Here is a 20,246-nt window from a genome sequence, read left to right as displayed (position 1 = left end):
GTGATCTCCCTCAGGGGAAATGGCTCGGCGTCTATATCAAGAACACAATATTCTGTTTACATTCCATCTCCTCCAGTTGACTCCAGAGGAGAGAGCTTACTCGAGAGTTGTGTGTGCAGTCATCAACACTGACCCAAACATTCAGTACAAGTTGACTGGTCATAACAAAACCAGCTGCCTCGTGACCTTTTCATGTTTCTGTTCTTTATACATGCTACCGTAAATGATTTTGTTTGATATCTTTCTAGAGCCGTGCTCCATGTCAACTCACCCTCATGTAACTTAAGAGAATGGCTTCTATTTATTCTGCAACATTACTCAAACATTGGGCTGTTCGCCTGGTGAAGGGATCTTTGTCAATTAATCACATGAGTTTTAAGGAGTTAACCTGTATTGTGGCTAAGAAATAGTACTGAAATGCTCCCCGCATTTTCCTACCCCAGTTTCAGTGAAGTTGGCGGAGTTGTTTAGGGATTTTGTGGGGTAGAAGATGGAGGAGAGCTGGTCTTGTGGTAGCAAGCATGAGTTGTCCCTGTTGCTAAGCAGGATCCATCCTGGTTTGCATTTGAATGGGAGACTAGGTGTTAGAACTGTATGATATTCTCCTTAGGGGATGGGACCACTCTAGGAAGAACACCTGCATGCTTGCATGCAGAAGGTTCCAGGTTCTCTCCCAGGCATCTCCAGATAGGGGGATGAGAGAGACTCCTGCCTGCAACCTTGGAGAAGCCGCTGCCAGTCGGTGTAGACAGTACTGAGCTTGATGGACCAATGCTCTGACTCAGTGAGGCAGCTTCCCGTGTTCCTAATAGGGCACAACTGCAGAGATATGTAGAACATGGGTACTCCAAGTGTGAGATTCACAAACCGAAGCCACACTCTTTGTTGCTGGGGAAACAACCCTCATCTTCTTCAGTTGGTAATGAAACCTGATGGAGACATTTTGAAGGACAAAATGTGGAACTTTTTTTTCCTGGGGAAATGGATATGCTCACCTCACCAGTGAAAACGCTGCCCTGTTTTACTTTTGTTTGGGGATCCTGTTAGTTTCCAGCTGAACAGGCCAAAGTGGAATCTGAAACTGTCGTTAGAAAGAGAGTTTTGCGGCTCTGCCACCAATTGCTTAACACTGAGAGATTTCCGGAGGGGGGCGCCCCCCCCCCAAGCTTGCTTTCTTATTTTGCAACTTTACTCTCCTGCCTCCCAAATGTTAAAAAACTGCAAATGGCAAGATTGTGCAAATAGCACTCAGAGCATTTGCATAAAAATTGGTTGCAAAGAGCAATTAGCACTTCATTAATAGTCAGTGAAGTGCCAATTTACACATTGCCCATAAGCAACTTGTAAATTCAATTTGGTCGGAGATTTGAGACTTCTAGGCCTGGCAAAGAGGGTGACTGATGGTGCAGAGGCCTGCACAGCAGAATTTCCAACCAGGTCTCCAGTGCACATCAATTCCCAACTTGCTTGAAATCATAGGCAGCTGCTGTCTACTGAGTCAGACCATTGGTCCGTCTAGCTCAGTATTGTCTGCACTAACTGGCAGTGGCTCTCCAAGGTTTCAGGTTGGAGTCTTTCCCAGCCCTACCTGGAGATGCTGCCAGGGAGGGAACCTGGGACCATCTGCATGCAAAGCAGTTACTCTACCACTGAGCTATGGCTCCATCTAGAAACATAGGAAACAGCCCTGAGAAATGAGGCCATCTAACTCAATATTGTCTGACATCCGCTTTCCAAGGCTGGAGGCAGATGTCTCTCCCAGCCCTAGCTGGGGATGTCAGGGAGTGAACCTGTGATCTTCTGAACAATGGCCCTGTTCCCTTGGGGGACTATATTACAATGCTTACATGTCATCTCCCAATCAAATGCAAACCAATGTGTACCCTGCTTAGCAAAGAGGGTAATTCATGTTTGCTACCACAAGTCACCTTAATTGGCGCAGCAAGGAAATGCTTGACTAAAAAGCAGAAGGTTGCCGGTTCGAATCCCTGCTGGTACTATATCAGGCAGCAGCGATCTAGGAAGATGCTGAAAGGCATCATCTCATACTGCGTGGGAGGAGGCAATGGTCAACCCCTCCTGTATTCTACCAAAGACAACCACGTGGCTGTGTGGGTGCCAGGAGTCGAAATCAACTTGACGGCACACTCTACTTTACCACAAGACCAGCTCTCCTCCCTTTCAACTGCCTTCAACTGTTGATTTAGTAGGGACTAGTGTTCCCACTAACAGGGATTCCCAAATGTTGTTGACTACAACTCCCAGAATCCCCAAGCAAAAGCCACTGCAACTGGGGATTCTGGGAGTTGTAGTCAACAACATCTGGGAGTCCCTGTTAGAGGGAACACTGGTAGGGACAGTCCCTATTTTCTAGAATCTGTCTCCGATAACTCTGTTCCCAATTTTGCTTCTCAGGAACACCTTCTTCATTTTTATTTTTATTTTTTGCCACACAGGTTTCTAGAGCTGCCTTCAGGATTCAGGTCCCTCCCCAGAGACTCTAAATATTAAATCTCCAAGTGGGTGGGTGGATGAGTTGTGTCTCTAATACATCTGCATGTCAATGGGTGTGCAACACCGAGGCACCTTGCAGGGCACGGGTGGGTGGAATCCTGGCTTCAGTAATGTGTGTACTAGTGGGTGGGGGTCCTGGGATGTAATCCTGGGCATGAGACGTGGCCGTTACAAGCACATCCCTGTTTGCATCTGCGAAATCGTGACGGGTGCCCTGCTCAGAGTGCTGCCACAGTCTCTCCGAGGCCCTGGAAAGCTTCAGACCACTGCTGACAAAGAACAGGAGAGACCTTCATGACCTGGCTGTGGCTTCCTGGTTTGCCATGGCTGGAAACAGGATATTGTTCTGAGTGGACCTTCGTTAATCCAGATTTCAGTACTCCTGAACCCCTGTTCAAATTAAGCAAGCAAGGTAGCTTGGGTGTGAGAGAAAAGCGCAGAGTGTTTTTTTACACAGCATCATAAAAAAAAAGTTAATAAATCCAAGCAGCATTTAAGTTATTGATGAAGTAAGAGGCACCGTTTAATGTGGAAAACATAAGCAAGATCGATAGAAGAGAACACAAATAACTGGAAACTATTGACACGTAAGTATTTTAAGCCTAATTGCAGCCATATGCACTTTCTGAGGGTATCTCATCTTCTAATCACACCCTAGAGATTATGGGGTTAATTGATGCAGCTGTTTACTCACGGCTCACGTGATCCTGGATCAGCATCTCCAGAGGGACCCGTTATTAAACTAAAGTGTTTAATGAAGCACTAAGGAGCAGAGTTCCTAATATCGAAGGAAATTAAATAAAAAAGGTAGAAACTTCTCCTTCCGCAACAGACATTTCAGAGTGAACTTAGGCACTGGATTCCCAATGAGTTTCCCAAAGGCAACATGGGTGGGTGGAAGATGAGCATAGGTTTCTCTTGGACAGCTTCCTTTCCATCCCCAACAAAGAAGGATCAGGTGAGTCACGTCCATTCTCTCAAAATGTTCTGCCTGGATTTCTACAGAGATTTTTTGCAAGCAAGAAAGAGCAGACTTTAGTGTGGTTCGGCATTCAGTTTCCATTTCTAGCAATGCAGATCAAGTTTCTAGCCCTTATGGACACGTAGATAGGGTGGTGTATTTTTGACATGTATATCCCACCTCTCTTACCAAATAAATTGAAGTGGCTTACCATTGCTAACTGAGCAAAGAGGCACCTTTTTAAAAGTGGTGATTCTCTTTATTTAATGGGGGGGGAGCAACTGGCCCTATCCAACCCCAGCACAGCATCCCTCCAGTGGCTGTTGCTGGTGTCTATCTTATGTTTCTTTTTTAGATTGTGAGCCCTTTGGGGACAGGGAGCCATCTTTATTTATTTATAGCTATGTAAACCGCTTTGGTAACTTTTGTTGAAAAGTGGTATATAAATATTTGTTGTATTGTATTTACAAGCATTTGTAAGAGACCAATTACTTTATTTTGTAAGAGAGCATTACAAGGATTTGGAGAGGAGAGCTGGTTTTGTGGGAGCAAGTATGAATAGTGCATGTAAAGTACTTTGCAAGGAGGCAGTTCAGCATATGAAGTTGTCCAGTTGCTAATAAACTGCATGATAACGAAGGAGCCACTCTTTGGGAAGATGTTTAACTTGCTCTCTCATTTCAGATGTTTGGAAGCTTTTTTGGGTAACGGCATGGTCACACCCTCTCCACACATGAGCTCAGTGCTTTCCTCGTCATTCTTAGTGTGCTCACTTGGCAACTCCACTCTGGTACTCAAACAACGGTTCTGGGGCTTAATCTTCTCACCAGGCTTCACTGTAGGAAAGAAAGCACAACATCGCTGTTCTGCTTGCCACCCATCTCATAAGAACATAGGAAGAGCCTCAGCTGGATCAGGTCCAAGGTCCATCTAGTCCAGCAGCCATTTTCACACAGTGGTCCACAAGACGCCTCTGAGAAGCCCATGGGCAAGGGGTGAGGGCCTGCCCTCCCTCCTGCTGTTACTCCCCTGCAACTGGTACTCAGAGGCATCTTGCCTCTGAGGCTGGAGGTGGCCTATAGCCCTCAGAGAAGTAGCCACTGATAAACTTGTCCTCCATGAATTTGTCCAAGGCCATGCTGGTGGGCATCACCACATCCCGTGGCAGAGAGTTCCACAGTTTAATGAGGTGCTCTGCGAAAATGTACTTCCTCATGTCGGTCCTAAATTTCCAGGCCTTCAGTTTCATGGGATGATCCCTGGTTCTTGTGCAGTGAAATGAGGGAGAAAAATCTATGTTCACTCTTTCCACACCATGCACAATTCTTTGCCATGGGATGTGGTGATGGACACCAGCTTGAATGGCTTTAAAAGGGGCTTAGACAAATTCATGGTGGACAGGTCTATAGGCCACCTCCAGCCTCAGAGGCACGATGCCTCTCAATATCAGTTGCAGGGCAGCAACAGCAGGAGAGAGGGCATGCACACACCCTTGCCTATGGGCTCACCAGAGGCATCTGGTGGGCCACTGTGTGAAACAGGATACTGCACAAGATAGGCTTTGGGCCTGATCCAGCAGGGCTGTTCTTATGTTCTTATATGCCTCTATCATGTCTCCCCATAGTCACCTTTTTCTAAACTGTAAAGTCCCAGATGTTGTTGCCTTGTCTCATAAAGTGTTGGGTGGTATATAAGTGTGTTAAATTAATTAATTAATTGATTAATTAAAAATAAAATAAAATAAAATAAATAAGGAAGGTGCTCCAGGCTCCTGATCATCTCGGTTGCCCTCTTCTGCACCTTTCCCAGTTCTATAATGTCTTCTTTGAGATGTGGCGATCAGAACTGTACACAGAACTCCAAATCTGGCTGCACCGCAGATTTGCATAAAGGCATCATGACAGTAGCAGTTTTATTTCCAATCCTCTTCCTAATGATCCCTGGCATGAAATTGGCCTTTTTCGCTGCTGCCGCATCCTCACTTGCAATGAGCTGTCCACCACAACCCCTAGATCCCTCTCCTGGTCAGTCACCGGCCGCTCAGAGCCCATCAGCATATCTGTGAAGTTGGGGTTTCTCCAGAAGCCAGCCTGCATTCCTGTTGGAGAATGGCTGATAGCAACATGATGGCAAGAACCAGGATGGCAAAAGACAAAATTAGGAAAGAGGAGAAGGAGGAAATCAGCTCTGGAATGTGCTGTCCTGATGCCCGTTCATTGAAGAATATTTATCAGCCTCTAACAAGGCCACCTCCTTTCAAAACAAATGTATATTTTAAATAAGTAAAGACCCCTCTGCAGCTCAGCCGCCTCGCCTCTTCTGCTTTGCAAACTCCCTCTCTCCCTTCCTAGTCCCAGCTCTGACAAACCGTGCAATTCTGATAGAAAATTCATTAGCTGGTGTCTTCCTTTCTTCCTTTTTTTCTTCCTTCCCCCATTTTCCCAGTCAGCTTCGCGCCTGATCTGTCAGCCTCTTCCATCCTGATTATCTGGAGACGCCAATTTCAAAGAGACATCTTAATAGTGATGTCAACGAATTAATTAGATGTGTTAATGAGCTAAAAGCAACCCAAATTAAATTAATGCAGTAATAAGCACAGACAGCAAAATTAGCTCCAATTTCTGTAAATGATTCTGAACTGTACACAACATCTCATCCTGCTAGAACATTACCATCCCCCAAAGCTAATCAAGAACTCCAGTGCAATTAACTGCTTAATTACAAAACACACACACACAGCTCGTAAGATCCAGCAGCAGGAGGGACGGGCAGTGGGAGCACAGCCGAGATGGAAGACTCCCTGAAACAAATACCGCCACCTACTTCTCTCTTTGGCCTCACGGGCCAGGGGGGGTGGCGCTTCCTCCCCAAAACAGAGTGGAAGAGGAGGCAGCTCAATTGGGGCAAATGCAGAGGATCGAAGGGAGCTTCAGAAAGGTACCTGTAGGCTATTCTCCAGTCCATTCCATCGATGGGTTACAAGCTCCATTCTTCCTCCAGCTAACAACATGGCAAACTATGTGAAGACTTCCCACCCCTCAAACCGAAAAAGGTTCCTAGTCATATATGAACACAAGCAGGTGCTGCCAACTGAGTCAGGCCATTTGTCCATCTGGCCTCCGTGGCTTCTGTTTTTAGTCAGATCGTATCTATATATATATATATAATTCTCTTAGACGTACATGTCACTAATCCCATGTGTGGCAGCTCTCGCGAGGGTTTGTGAGCAAGGGGATGGAGAGAGGAAAGCTACGGCGGTGGCGAACATAAGGCCAATGGACAGGCCAGCGAATGGGCAGGCAGGCGGGGAGAGAAAACGAAAGCAGCAGTGGTCGGGGGGAAGAAGGCGGTGGGGGGGGGGAGAGAAAACAATAGTGATGGGGGGGGGAAGAGAGTGGCAGGCAGCTGGAAAAAGTGGCTGGCCTGGTGGCCGGCCAGAGAGAAAAAACATTGGAGTGGGGAAGAGGGAAAAGGAGGGGGAAGGGCTGAGAACAAGGTCCCGAGAATGAGGGAGATGCAGATGCTCTGTGTCCGGGCCAGCTAGTTTTTATCATCATTATCTCTCTCTCTCTCTCTCTCTCTCTCTCTTAGGTGTACCCGTCGCTAATCCCATGTGTGGCTGCTCTAGTGAGAGTTTGCGAGTAAGCTGCTGGCAGGGGAAGAGGAAAGCGGCAGTGTTGGAGGCAAGGTGGGGAACAAAACAGTGGTGGGGGGAACAAAACGGTCGCAGGGCAGGCATCAAGCAAGAGAAAATGACAGCGGGGTGGGCGGGGGGAGAAGACGGCAACAGTGGCGGTGGGCAGGGCAAGAAAACAGCGGCAGCGAGCAGGAGGATGGGTGAGCTGGGAAAGAAATCAGCAGCGAAGGCAGCGGTGGCAGGTGGGTGGGGGAATCTAGAGGTGAAGATGCTCTGCACCCAGCCCAACTAGTTGTTGTTGTAATCATTATTATTATCATTATCATCATAATCAACAAGAACTTAATTTTATTATTTATTTATTTATTTATTTTGTTTTATTTTGTTAGCGGCCCCATAACAAATTGTTCTCTGGACGGCTTACAACACAACATTATAACATGAAATAAAAACACACAACACATCAAATCATAACTAAAGGCGGAGGAGGAAAAACCGGTGGAAGACCTTATGGGGTTCTCCACTCCGCACCCGCATAATCCATACACTGGTCTCACACCTCGGTCATCAGATTATCTCCCAGAAAAGAAGCAACGACTCAAATATTGCTGCCTACTTAGTAATGTCTTTGCTTATCTGGACCAGAGTGTTGCCATCTTGATTGATTGAAACACACATGCACACGCCCATCAAAGGACAACCATCAATGAATTGATGCATGTAGTTATTAGTTTGTTTAGCAAGTGAGGCATCTCCAAGAGAAGGAGAAGATCGACTCTGATAAACAGAGTCTCCCCATTCCGCTCATTTCCCCCCTCCACCTTTTTATAGCAATTAGCTCAGTCTGTTAATAAGCAAAGGATATTTTTAGTTAATTTCAGTTCCAGTTAATTGATTCAGAAGCAAAACCCGGCAACTGAGTTAATTGATCCATGCATCTTATGCAGTAACACCGAGGTCCTCCCTTGGCAACTGTCACTGCCGGGACCCATAAAGTGAAGATGAAAACATTGGATGGGGAGCCCATAAAGACCCTACTGGGGATTTCAGAGGAAAGGAGGAAAATAACCTCTGAACGCTGAAATATGGAACCTTCTAACACATCTTGGAGAAACAAGATACTTATGAGAGGACCCAAACTCCATTGTTTAGGAATGAATGAAAAAGATCCTTAATTCCGTTTCATTCACTGCTAAACAATGGAATCTGGGTCCAATCAGGTTGTTTCTCCAAGATGTGTTAGAAGGTTCCATATTCCATCTTTCAGAGATTATTTCCCCTCTTTTCTCTGCAATCCCCAGTAGGGTCTTTATGGGTTCCCCATCCAATGTTTTCATCTTCTTCTTTCTTTCATCTTCATCAAGTTTGATGGATACATGGACCTCTTTATTCTTATGCCCTTTAAGATCTTGGAGCAATCTCGATGCCATGAGAATCATAGTTATCCATCTCTGCATCATCCCAATCTCCCCATCATCCATTGAAGTTCCTAAACCAGGGGTGGGCAATCTCAGCCCTCCAGCCTGTTGTTGAGCAACAGCTCTAATAATCCCCAGCACCATGTTTTGTGGCTGGGGAAGATGGGAGTTGTAGTTCAACAACATCTGGAGGCCAAGATTGCCCACCGCTGTCCTAAAGCATCCCCCAACTGTGTGGAGCCAGAGAGACATTTTTCCCCTTGCTATCCGTATATTAGAACTTGGGACCACCCAATGAAATTGGTTGGTAATGGTTTCTGAGACAAAGTAACAACCTCAGAACTACCAAGACTCTGCACCATGGCTGCGTTCAGACATTGCATGAAACCAGAGTTACAGGTTCCGCTTTCCCCCCACCGTCCATGCGCTTACCTTTCTGCGAGACTGCAGAAAGTGATGCTTACCTCCACCCCATGACAAGTTTCATCTCTCGATTTCTGCCAATTGTGCTGATGTTGAAGGCAGAAGACCATGCCAAACCATTTCCCCTGTTCCATAGGCAACCCTTTAAATGACTACCCAAGGCTGGCTTACTTGCTAAAGTGCAGTAATACCCAAGTGTAAGAATGGATTTATTTATTTTTTAATGGTGTGAATCAGAACTGGGAAAGGTCCAGAAGAGGGAAAAGAGCTTGGATTTGAAGGTGTGAGAAATAAGGAACCTGTTTGCAGAGTCAGAATACCTTCCCAGACTCACTGTGTGACCTTGGACAAAATTAACCTTTCTAGCTACTGTTCCTTCATCTGTTAAACTGGGATTAATGCCTGGTTCATGCAGGATGAAGGCAAGGCTAAATCTCTTCTAATGTTTGCAAACTGAGCTTGAGAGATCTCTATATTAGAGCATCTATCAGGGTATAAAATATATGTATGGGCTTATAGGAAAGGGAAAATATTTCCCATTTCAAAAATAAATTTTCTGTCATTGTTTTGGAGAGCCAAAGCAGATGTCTCTCCTGTCTCCCACCAAAAAAAAAAAAAAAAGAGAAAAGTATTTCTCATGTTACTGTTGAAGAAGTTGTGCTGTTGAGTTGGTATCAACTCCTGGCACCCACAGAGCCCTGTGGTTGTCTTTGGTAAACTACAGGAGGGGTTGACCATGGCCATCTCCCACGCAGTAGGAGATGATGCCTTTCAGCATCTTCCTGTTATCGCTGCTGCTGCTTCCTATATTGCTGCTGCCCAATATAGGTGTTTCCCATAGGCTGGGAAACACCAGTGGGAATTCGAACTAGCAATCTCTTGCTCCCTAGGCAAGTTACTTCCGTGCTGAGCCATTAGGTAGTCATGTTACTGTAGTCACACCTAAAATAAGAATATAAGAACATAAAAACAGCCCTGCGGGATCAGGCCCAAGAAGGCCCATCTAGTCCAGCATCCTGTTTCACACAGTGGCCCACCAGGTGCTGCTGGAAGCCACAGGCAAGAGGTATGTGCATGTCCTCTCTCCTGCAGTTACTCCCCTGCAACTGGTACTCAGAGGCATCCTGCCTTTGAGGCTGGAGTGGCCTTTAGCCCTCCAACTAGTAGCCGATGATAGACCTCTCCTCCATGAAGTTATCCAAACCCCACTTAAAGCCATCCAGGTTGTTGGCTGTCACCACATCTTGTGGCAGAGAATTCCACAAGTTGATTATGCATTGTGTGAAAAAGTACTTTCGTTTGTTGGTCCTAGATTTCCTGGCCATCAGTTTCATGGGATGACCCCTGGTTCTAGTGTTATGTGAGAGGGAGAAGAATTTCTCTCTATCCACTTTCTCCACACCATGCATCTTGCTCGGTGCACAAGACATCCTGGTTCTGCAATCAGGAACAGAGGAAGCTGCCTTATACTGTACCAAGTGGAGCATCTGAAGCAGTACTGTCTTACTCTGACTCTCCAAGTTTTTAGGAAGGTATTTCCCAGCCATACCTGGAGAAGCCAGGAATTGGATCTGGGACCTTGCATGCTCACCAGGTGCATTTCCATTTAGCTATGGCCCTTCCCCTAAGGTAGGACAAGCTTGAAATCTGGTGTTGGGTGCAGAGTCAGCACCATCAAGTTATAAGGAAAAGCAAGTGTCTGTCTAGCCCTGAAAATTTTGATATACTTGAAAATATATGGGGCAATGTCTGACAATATCTACATCATTAGAAGCTTTCGAACATCAGACTCAAGTTCTCGATTCAGCTGGACTGCATCCAATTTCAGTTTTATCGAAAGATAACTTTAGATCACTAGTGTGGAGTGGATCATTGTACCAGATACTTATCTCTGGTAGAATTTTCCCTAGGACTAAGTCAGAAGTACTTGATATTTTTTTGAAAACATTGTTGGCAATGTCTAGAACTCAATTTTTTGACATTGACTGTGAGAATATACAAAAATGTATTTGCATTAGCTTCTTCTTGGCCCCTCTCTCACAACTGGCTTCAGCAATATCATCACACAGTATAGTATATATACTCGGAAGTATACTGTACTCTAGAGTATAGCATGCTTTTTGTATAAATAGTGTCGTATAGAGAGGCCATTCCATTCACTTGATTCCATCCAGTTTGCTGTATTATCTTTGGCTGTGATTACTCATGTGATTCATATAGGAAGGATTGCCCTCACTCTCAATAGACTTTGCTTTCAGCACCAAAGTGAAGTAGCCAACACTGATTAGCTGCATGATCTCTGCATGAGATCATCCCATCCACGACATAATGCCATGTGACTAATCCAAGAACAAGTAAATTAAGAGGGAGAACAGTGCCAAAGTAGCAGCAGCTGGGAGGAACAACTAAAGTGGCTTCAGAGAAATATTTCTATCCATCCCAAATCAGCCAGTATCCAATACAGCTCAAGTTTCTAAAGTCCATTGCTAATGGAACAGCGTACACTTAGTTGGGAGGGGTGATGGTGAGGAGAACGGCCCCGCTGAAATAATGCCACAAATTAGCCACCTTTTCAAACAATGGCCTTTCATTTGTCTGCATATATGTGAATTATTTACAGTGCTTTGGCAGGCCTCTATGATATACTGTGTAATACAGACAAAGCACTTTCTGAAACAGGGGCTAATACATTCTGGTAATACAAGAGGATAATTGTGTCGAAACAAGCCTTTTTGGGAGGCTGCACCTTCATGCCTGAGATGTAGGGATTCACAAACACTGTTCCCATTACAGCTCCCAAGGAGTATGCATATAAATCTTTAGACCTTGCGACAGCCACAATAACAAAACTTGGCCCACAAGTGTGATTGCTGATGCCATGTGATCAACTCCTTTATTTACTGTTCCTATCCAGTACTGCAAATATGGGCATCAAATATGGGGGAAAGCCCTTCTGAAAAGACCGTCCTAAGATTCAAATTTACTTCCACCTCCAACCTCAGAAGCAGGATGCCTCTGAGTACCAGTTGCAGGGGAGTAACAGCAGGAGAGAGGGCATGCCCTCAACTCCTGTCTGTGGTTTCCAGCGGCATCTGGTGGGACACTATGGACCAGATCTCACGATCCGTGAGACCCGGTTTTGTATTTTGCCTGGAAACTTATCGGCAGCCAGTGCAATTCCTTCAACACAGAAGTAATATGGTCTCTCCTAGATGACCCAGAGACCAACCTGGCTGCCGCATTCTGAACCAACTGCAATTTCCGGACTACGTACAGAGGCAGCCCCACATAGAGTGCATTGCAGTAATCTAGCCTACAAGTTACCAGCAGGTGTACCTCTGTTTTGAAGTCGTTCATCTCAGGAAATGGTTGCAGCTGGTGCATCAGCCAAAGCCAACAAAAAGCACCTCTGGTCACCTCCTCCACCTGGGACACCAGGGAGAGGTTCAGATCCAGAAGCACCCCCAGATTGCATACCTGTTCCTTCTGGGGGAGCATGACCCCATCCAGAACCAGCAGATCAAAATCGTCTCCCGAGTTTCGACTCCACACAATAAGTACCTCCGTCTGATCTGGATTCAGCCTCAGTTTGTTATCCCTCATCCAGCCCATTACTGCCTCCAGGCAGGGATTTAGGGAGGTTATACCTTCTCCTAATGACATTGACATGGAGAAATAGATTTGGGTGTCATCAGCATATTGATAACACCCTGCACCAAATCCCCTGATGATCAAACCCAGCGGTTTAATGTAGATGTTAAACAACTTTGGAGACAATACGGAGCCCTGAGGTATGCCATACGGAAGTTCAGATTTTGACGAACAACAGTCTCCAAGAGACACCATCTGGAGTATGCCCGTGAGTTAGGAGCGGAACCACTGCAAAGCAGTGCCTCCCACCCCCAATCCCCTCAGATGTTCCAGAAGGATACTATGGTCAATAATATTGAAAGCTGCCAAGAGATCCAAAAGGACCAACAGAGTCACACTCCCTCTGTCAATTCCCAATTGGAGATCATCCATCAGGCCAACCAAGGCAGTCTCCACCCCATAGCCCGCCCAAAAGCCAGTTTGAAATGGGTCTAGATTATCAGTTCTTAAGTATTTATGAACATTCTGCATAGTGTCAGAAAACAACTCCCTCCTTTTGGGCCCCTTTTCAGCATTCCCTACAAAAATGTTCATTTTCATGCCCTCATTCTCAAGGATCTTCACTTGACCTCAGTAACATCATTACCTCACCAGATCATGTCATCATTGCATGTTGCCCAATTGGTTGGCCAAGTAGGACGACGGTCAAGGCAGGGATTCAGATGTTGGTAGGGGTTCCGGGAGAGATACAGGCCTTAAAAGCTCTTAAGCAAATACAGCAGTAAAGTGGTTCAGGACCTCAGATAGCTCCATGAAGAAGAACAAGAAAACTGGACGCAACAAGGTAAGAGGGATGTTGCTCCAGCAGATACCTGCAGCTGGGTGCTGGTTTATATGGCTGCTGCTCAGGTATTGGGCCTGTTCCTTCCCTGGGGTAGACTCTATAGTTTAAGATGTCTACACAGACTGGCCGCAGCTTCTCCAAGGTTGCAGGCAGGAGTCTCTCTCAGTCTGTACATAAACAACATGGTCTCCTGTCCCAAACAGGCTCATAATCTAAAAGAAACACAAGGCAGACACCAGCAACAGCCACGGGGTCTCTCTCAGCCCTACCTGGAGAAAGGAACCTTCTATGAGTCAGATCATTGGTCCATCGACCTCAGTATCGTCTACACTGACTGGTGGGAGCTTGTCCAATGTTACAGGAGTCTCTCCCAGCCCTATCTGGAGATGACAGGGAGGGAACTTGGGACCTTCTGCATGCAAGCATGCAGGTGCTCTTCCTAGAGTGGCCCCTTTCCCTGAGGGGAATATCTTACAGTACATAAGAACATAAGAACAGCCCTGCTGGATCAGGCCCAAGGCCCACATGTAGTCTCCCATTCAAATGAAAACCTGGGTGGACCCTGCTTAGCAAAGGGGACAATTCATGCTTTCTACCACAAGACCAGCTTTCTTCGAGCTCTCTCATCAACATGGTCTTCCCAGCTGCAAGCTTTGTTTTCTTTCCCTTCCTGCTAATAATGTTATTTCCTTGTTCCGCAAACACATACACACACACACACAGAGACACCCCTGACCTTCTGTATCTCATCCTTTCCTTTTCATGCTCAATCCCCTGTTGCCATCTCTTGTCATGTCACTTGCATTACCTCCTCCACTTGTAGCTTAACAAACCTGTTGCTCTCATAACCTCTTTGCACACACACACACAAAAACACAAAATCTCTGATCTTCGTAAACGGCGAGAGATGCAGGAATCCTTGATATTAATATCGTGTGTGTGTGTCAGTGTTCTCCAGAATTTAATTAAGCAATGTTTTGAAAGCACATTATATATGTTTGAACAATTTCGCAGAGCTGACAATATGAGGTATTGACCTGCAGGAGAGAAGTTATGCGGGTAAATTCCACACATGCAGATACTTCATGGGGGCCATGTTCTTTGGAAAATACACTCTGGGGATGTGCCACTTTGTCATCAGCTGATGAGTTTTAATTGGGTGGTCTCCCTTAATTTCTTTATTGCACTTTCCGAGGTCTCAGTAAGCCAGACAAAATATAAATGCTGATAAGAGAAAAAATAAAACCATCCAAAGGACGATGGGCTGTTCAGAGGAACATAAGAAGTTGCTTTATACAGAGTCAGACCCTTGGTCCATCTAGTTCAGTATTGTCTACACAGACTGGCAGCAGCTCTCCAAGGTTATAGGCGGGAGTCTCTCCCAGCCCTATCTTGAAGATGCCAGGGAGGGAACCTGGGACCTTCTGCATGCAAGCATGCAGGTGCTCTTCCTACAGCGTCCCCATCACCTAAAGGGAATATCTTCCAGCGTGAACACGCAGTCTCCCATTCAAATGCAAACCAGGGTAGACCCTGCTTAGCAAAGGCAACAACGCATGCTTGCTACCACAAGAGCAGCTCTCCTCCCATGACATGAGCAAGCGTGAAGTCACTGGGTGACTTCCATGGATAGGGAGAGGTCCCTGCTTTTGGCTGGTGTGAATAAGCAATTTTCAAGAAAAAAAAGGAGCCTCCGCCTTCTTAGGGATGTACAACGAATGGCCAGTGGAGGCCCCGTGTAAGCCAGCCAACAGAGGATTCAGTCTGTGTACCTTAATTCCTTGCACCATCCAGAACCAGCCCTGAGAACCACGGGCATGACCTTTGCTGCACTGCAGCTCCCTCAGGTGGCTGGAGGGTGGTCCTGCACCGTTTAGCCTAGCATGGGTCAGGCGACCGACAGAGCCGATAAGATCACAGTTGGCTCTATAAAGCTGCAAACTCCAGTTTAGCTCTTCAGGGTCTTTCAACTGTTTGTTCCGGCACAGACTCCCTGCATGAATCTTTGCTGAGCCACCATTTGCCACTCCAGTCCTCCTCCCTGTGTGTGCATTGATTGGGCGGAGAGGTCAAATCTGGCAGCTAACCAGGGACAGCTTCAGACTTTGAGGGGTGCCTTAGCAAAAGACCATCAGTGGGGCCCCATCAATATATTGTACAACTTGTAACCCGCCTTCTTGCCCAAAGGTCTCAAAGTGGCTCAGAAAGTCAGCAGAAAAACAAGCTCAAATGAGTTGTAACACACACAGTAAAACAGTGAATGGAACAGTATAAGGAAACTTTAGAAGCTCCTAAATTGTTCCAATCAGGGTGCAGAAAGTGCCCAAAGTCTGGAGCTAAGCAGGGCACAGAAACTCACCCGCACCGTGAGCTACTGGGAATCTGTATCAGCCACCTTGTTGGCTTCTGAGATTTCATGGGGCATTGATCACACACTTTCCCATGTTGCTTGCAGAATGACCATTAAGCATGTACCTTCTGGCCATTATTGGGGGGACACATTTAGATGTGTCACTGACCAGTGAACAAAAATCTCTGGGCCCGAATGCCTCAAAGTCCCAGGGCCTTTGCTGAAGCAAAGCAATCTAGATCGGTGTCTGGAGAAGTGGCCACCTGGAAATTCCACACCCTTTATTCATCATGAGTTCCATGATGGAAAAAGTTTGGGTATGATATAAAGGATTGGACCCTCAACCATAAGGGATACACACCTGAGCTCTTGAAACATGAAACCTGAGATTGTTCAGAACATGAAGATTCAGGGGCCATAACTCAATGGTAGAACACTTGGGTTGCTCTAGTCCCAGTTTAAATCCTCGACATCATCAGGTAGGCCTGGGAAAGACCCCTGTTTGAAACCCTGAAGAGATGCTGCCAGTCAGTGTAGACAATCCTGAGCTGGACGGACCAAGGGTTTGACTCGGCAGAAGGCAGCTTCCTAGATTCAACATAGCCCTTTTTCTCACCAGTTGCTTGACCTGGTCTCAATGAATACACCCTCAACAAACAGGGACTTATCACTCATAATCTGCATAGCACCCCTCAAGAGCATCCATGAGATGGCAACTGTGTGCAGATCTTCTGAGAAGAACTGGCAAGCAATTTCTGCCAAACTGGATCAATTACAAGTGATTGATTGCAGCCTATTTCAAAACCAAACCAAACAGCACCAGGCATTCTGCTGAAGCTTCGATTAATTTTTTCCCCTCCATAGCAAAGGTGGATTCAAGGCAAATATTGCTTCCCTCCTTCAGTCTATGCAAGGTGCATTCCTCCCTTTGCTCAAGGGTTCAAGCAGCTTTATGGAAACATTTATCAGCGGCTGTTGTTAAGACAGTTAAAGAAAATCCAAGTCGAGCAAAAATGAAATGAGGGCAAACAGCAGCAAAACAGCAAGAAAACAGCAGGAGAAACTGAACCACCATGAGTTGCCAGAAGCACATTGGAATCCTACTGCCTTAACCTGTTTGTGAGGTGTCAGAAATGAACAGTTCCATAATGGCTGGTGTAGCATGCCACAGATTTTCAACAGCAATGGAGAAGACCAAGCCTCTAGTGAAGGTCAGCCTGGCTTCTTCAGCAGGGCTTCCTTCCCAGGTGATCTTCAGCTACATAGAGATTATTCCTATGGTGCCAGTGCTCTTGGAGATATCAAGGACCAGATTATAGGCATGTGCAAATCGATTCGAATTTGAATTGATTCGACTCGAAACTGGTTGATTCGAGTTATTTGAATTTGAATCAAATCACTCCTTAAAAGAGATATTCAATTTGGATTTGAATCGAATCTGGGAGAGACATGGGAATATCATGTCTGGGAGAGAAGGGGACATAGGAAGCTGCCATATACTGAGTCATACCATTGGTCCATCTAGTTCAGTATTGTCTACACAGACTGGCAGCAACTTCTCCAAGGTTGCAGGCAGGAGTCTTAGTCTTATTTGGAGATGCCAGGGAGGGAACGTGGATGTGTGTGCAGATGGTCTTCCCAGAGAGGCCAAATCCCCTAAGGGGAATATCTTACAGTGCTCACACATGGAGTATCCCATTCAAATGCAAACCAGGGCTGACCCTGCTTAGCAAAGTGGACAATTCATACACACTGACACAAGACCAGCTTTCCTCTCCAGCAGGTAAGAAGCCACTGTAAGGACTTAAGGAGGGAGCTCATGCACTACAAACACTAGTTATTCACATCATGTGGAATTATGTTGTGTTTCCTTTCTTCAGTTTGGAAGAAAGAAGCATATCGATTCGAATTTGATTTGATTAGACTCGAATCTGATTGATTTGAGTGATTTGAATCTGGTTGATTCAAGTGAATCTGCCACATTTGTGGCAGAAGAGAACCTGGATAAAATAGCTTGCTGGGAGGCTTAGTGAAGGAAGCAGGCCAAGCTGCGTCTGAGACAGTCCAAGGCATTTTGGTGCCTGAGGCTGGAAATCCAAAACGATATGCTGAACAACTGGCAATATGCTGTCCTTTAATGGTTCCCCAAAGCCCAGGAGGACAAATCCAGAAACAAAGGAAGCTGCCTTACTCTGAGTCAGACTGCTGGTCCATCTAGCTCAGTCTTGTCTACACAGACTGGCAGCAGCTCTCCAAGATTTCAGGTGGGAGTCTTTCCCAGCCCTACTTGGAGATGCTGCCAGGGATTGAACCTGGGACCTTCTACCTGCCAAGCAGATGCTCTAACACTGAGCCACAACCCCATCCGGTCTACTGAAGCAGACCGGCATGTCAGGGGGCAGGGGCAATGTGGATTATGGGTGGCGCCAAAGTCGAACCGGGCACCTTTGCAACGGATAGGGGTTCCCTCACCACGTTACTGGTCAGACCAGTAAAATACTGGCTGGTTGGCCTGGCAACCAGCGGCTGGAAACTCTCCGCTAACGGGCCGCTTTACCGTCACAAGAACCCGTCCTCCACACCCATGCCACAGCTTTGCATTGGGGAGCCTACAAGGAGGACTGTACTGCTGTTCAAACAGAGATTTAAGCCTCCAAAAGATACTGTGTCGTAAAATCGCCCAAGTCTTCAGAAGAGAGCAGTCGGTTTTCGAATCCTGCAACGGGGTACCGGGAAGGGCACATCCAACCCACGGTGGCTTCTGCTTTCCTTAAGAAACAGAAGAGCACCATCTATTGGCGTACTCTTTCCTAGGTGAAGAAAAGAAGAGTTTCCTCCCCGGAGAAATCTTTCTTAAGCAAACTGAAGTTTCGCTGCAATTTCAACTCCTGCTCACCCAATGGCACTGATTCTTTCTCCCACAGCACCGATTCTAGTCTTATCCAATGGCCAGGGCTGTTCTTAGAGAGCCCTCACAGGGTGCGGTGCCCGGGGCAAATCAGCCAGTGTAGGGCCCCTTCCAGTTAATTCTAATGGGGGTTAAAAGGGGCCTGGGGTGGTTGACCTACCTGCCATGGCCTAAGGACAGCCTTGCCAATGGCACTGATTCTTTCTCCAATGACACTGATTCTTTCCTTGCATACTTAAGCCTGGGACAGCAAATCCCCCAAATTTAGATGTCGGAATTCCTGATTTCTTGATCAGGTAAACAAAGCTCAACCATTTTCTTGCAAATAGTGAAATTCTGGAAGCATTAGGAAGTGAGATTTAGATGGCACCCTGAGGGGGGAAATGCACTGGTTTGTGATTATGTATTAATATTTCTGATGGGGGGAAATGTCTTGCTTTGCTGGGGGTACAGTGCATCCCCTATCGAGGACAAAGCGTTTGGAGCAGGGGCATGAACTGGAAAGAGTCACAAATAAAGTTCACCTGTTGCAAAGACAAGAGGTCAGTGTGTCTAGGAGTTGCTCATCAAATTTCGCTTTGTTTACATACATGCATACATGCATAAGTATGTTTGGAGCAAAATTGCCCTACAAAATTGCAGACTTAGGTTCAGGTTATCGAACCAAGTTGTACAGGTTAAACACACAAGAGGAGCACAAGTAAGTTCTTACCTATTGATTTGATTAGATTTGATTTGATTTATATACTGCCCTTCCAAAAATGGCTCAGGGCAGTTTTAAAATTATTAAATCCTGCCTATCCCCCCAAAAGCTCAGGGCAACATTCTTCCCCTTCTCCATTTTCTTCTCACAACAGCCCTGTGGGATAGGTTGGGCTACGTGGTGATGATTAGCCCAAAGACACCCAGGAAGCTTTATAGCCATGGTCAGGGTTTGAATCCAAGATTGGAACTCTGGTAAACTTCATAAACATATGGAGTATAGTGGAACTTCAAAATCTGGGTCACGATCTGGGAGGGGCAAAATGATTGCCCTCACTGTGTCACTGTTTGACAGATTTCTGCCTAACCCTACATATTATGATAAGTTTTCTAGACCTGTCTATGTTATCTGGTCTTGTAGCAAGCATGACTTGCCCCCTTAGCTAAGCAGGGTCCACCCTGGTTGCATATGAATGGGAGACTTGATGTGTGAGCACTGGAAGATATTCTCCTTAGCGGATGGGACCACTCTGGGAAGAGCATCTAGGTTCCAAGTTCCCTCCCTGGCTTCTCCAAGACAGGGCTCAGAGAGATTCCTGCCTGCAACCTTGGAGAAGCCGCTGCCAGTCTGTGAAGACAATACTGAGCTAGATAGACCAGTGGTCTGACTCTGTATATGGCAGTTTCCTATGTTTCCTATGTTAGATGGACCAAGGGTCTTACTCAGTATATGGCAGCTTCCTATGGTCCTAAGTTCCTTTCCCCCCACCCTCCGCCACTGCGAGGACCCCCTTAAAATATTTTTTTAAAGAAAAGAAACCTGCATCGGGGGGGGGGCTCCCCAGAAGCCTGCTGCTGCCCTGCCACTGCCCCACCACACCCCTGCTGGTGGGCCTGT

General features: G+C 46.2%; 1 protein-coding gene across 8 annotated transcripts in view; it reads right to left on the bottom strand.

The window, feature by feature from the left end:
• Nucleotides 1–20,246, bottom strand: part of MICALL2 (MICAL like 2) — a 114,414-nt gene that overhangs the window by 29,739 nt on the left and 64,429 nt on the right. For 5 of the 8 annotated variants that reach the window (XM_053276820.1, XM_053276824.1, XM_053276821.1 and 2 more), the window contains one exon: nt 3,007–3,513. The exons of 1 other annotated variant lie outside the window; for it this stretch is intronic. In XM_053276820.1, coding sequence (XP_053132795.1) covers nt 3,293–3,513 — 221 coding nt within the window. In that variant the 3' untranslated portion in view covers nt 3,007–3,292. 2 more of the 8 variants (XR_008312057.1, XM_053276822.1) reach the window with 2 other exon arrangements.

This window comes from Hemicordylus capensis, chromosome 13, assembly GCF_027244095.1.
Source record: "Hemicordylus capensis ecotype Gifberg chromosome 13, rHemCap1.1.pri, whole genome shotgun sequence".
NCBI classification, from domain to species: Eukaryota; Metazoa; Chordata; class Lepidosauria; order Squamata; family Cordylidae; genus Hemicordylus; species Hemicordylus capensis.
The sequence above is the reverse complement of the archived record's forward strand: the minus strand, read 5'-3'. Positions and strand labels throughout refer to the sequence as shown.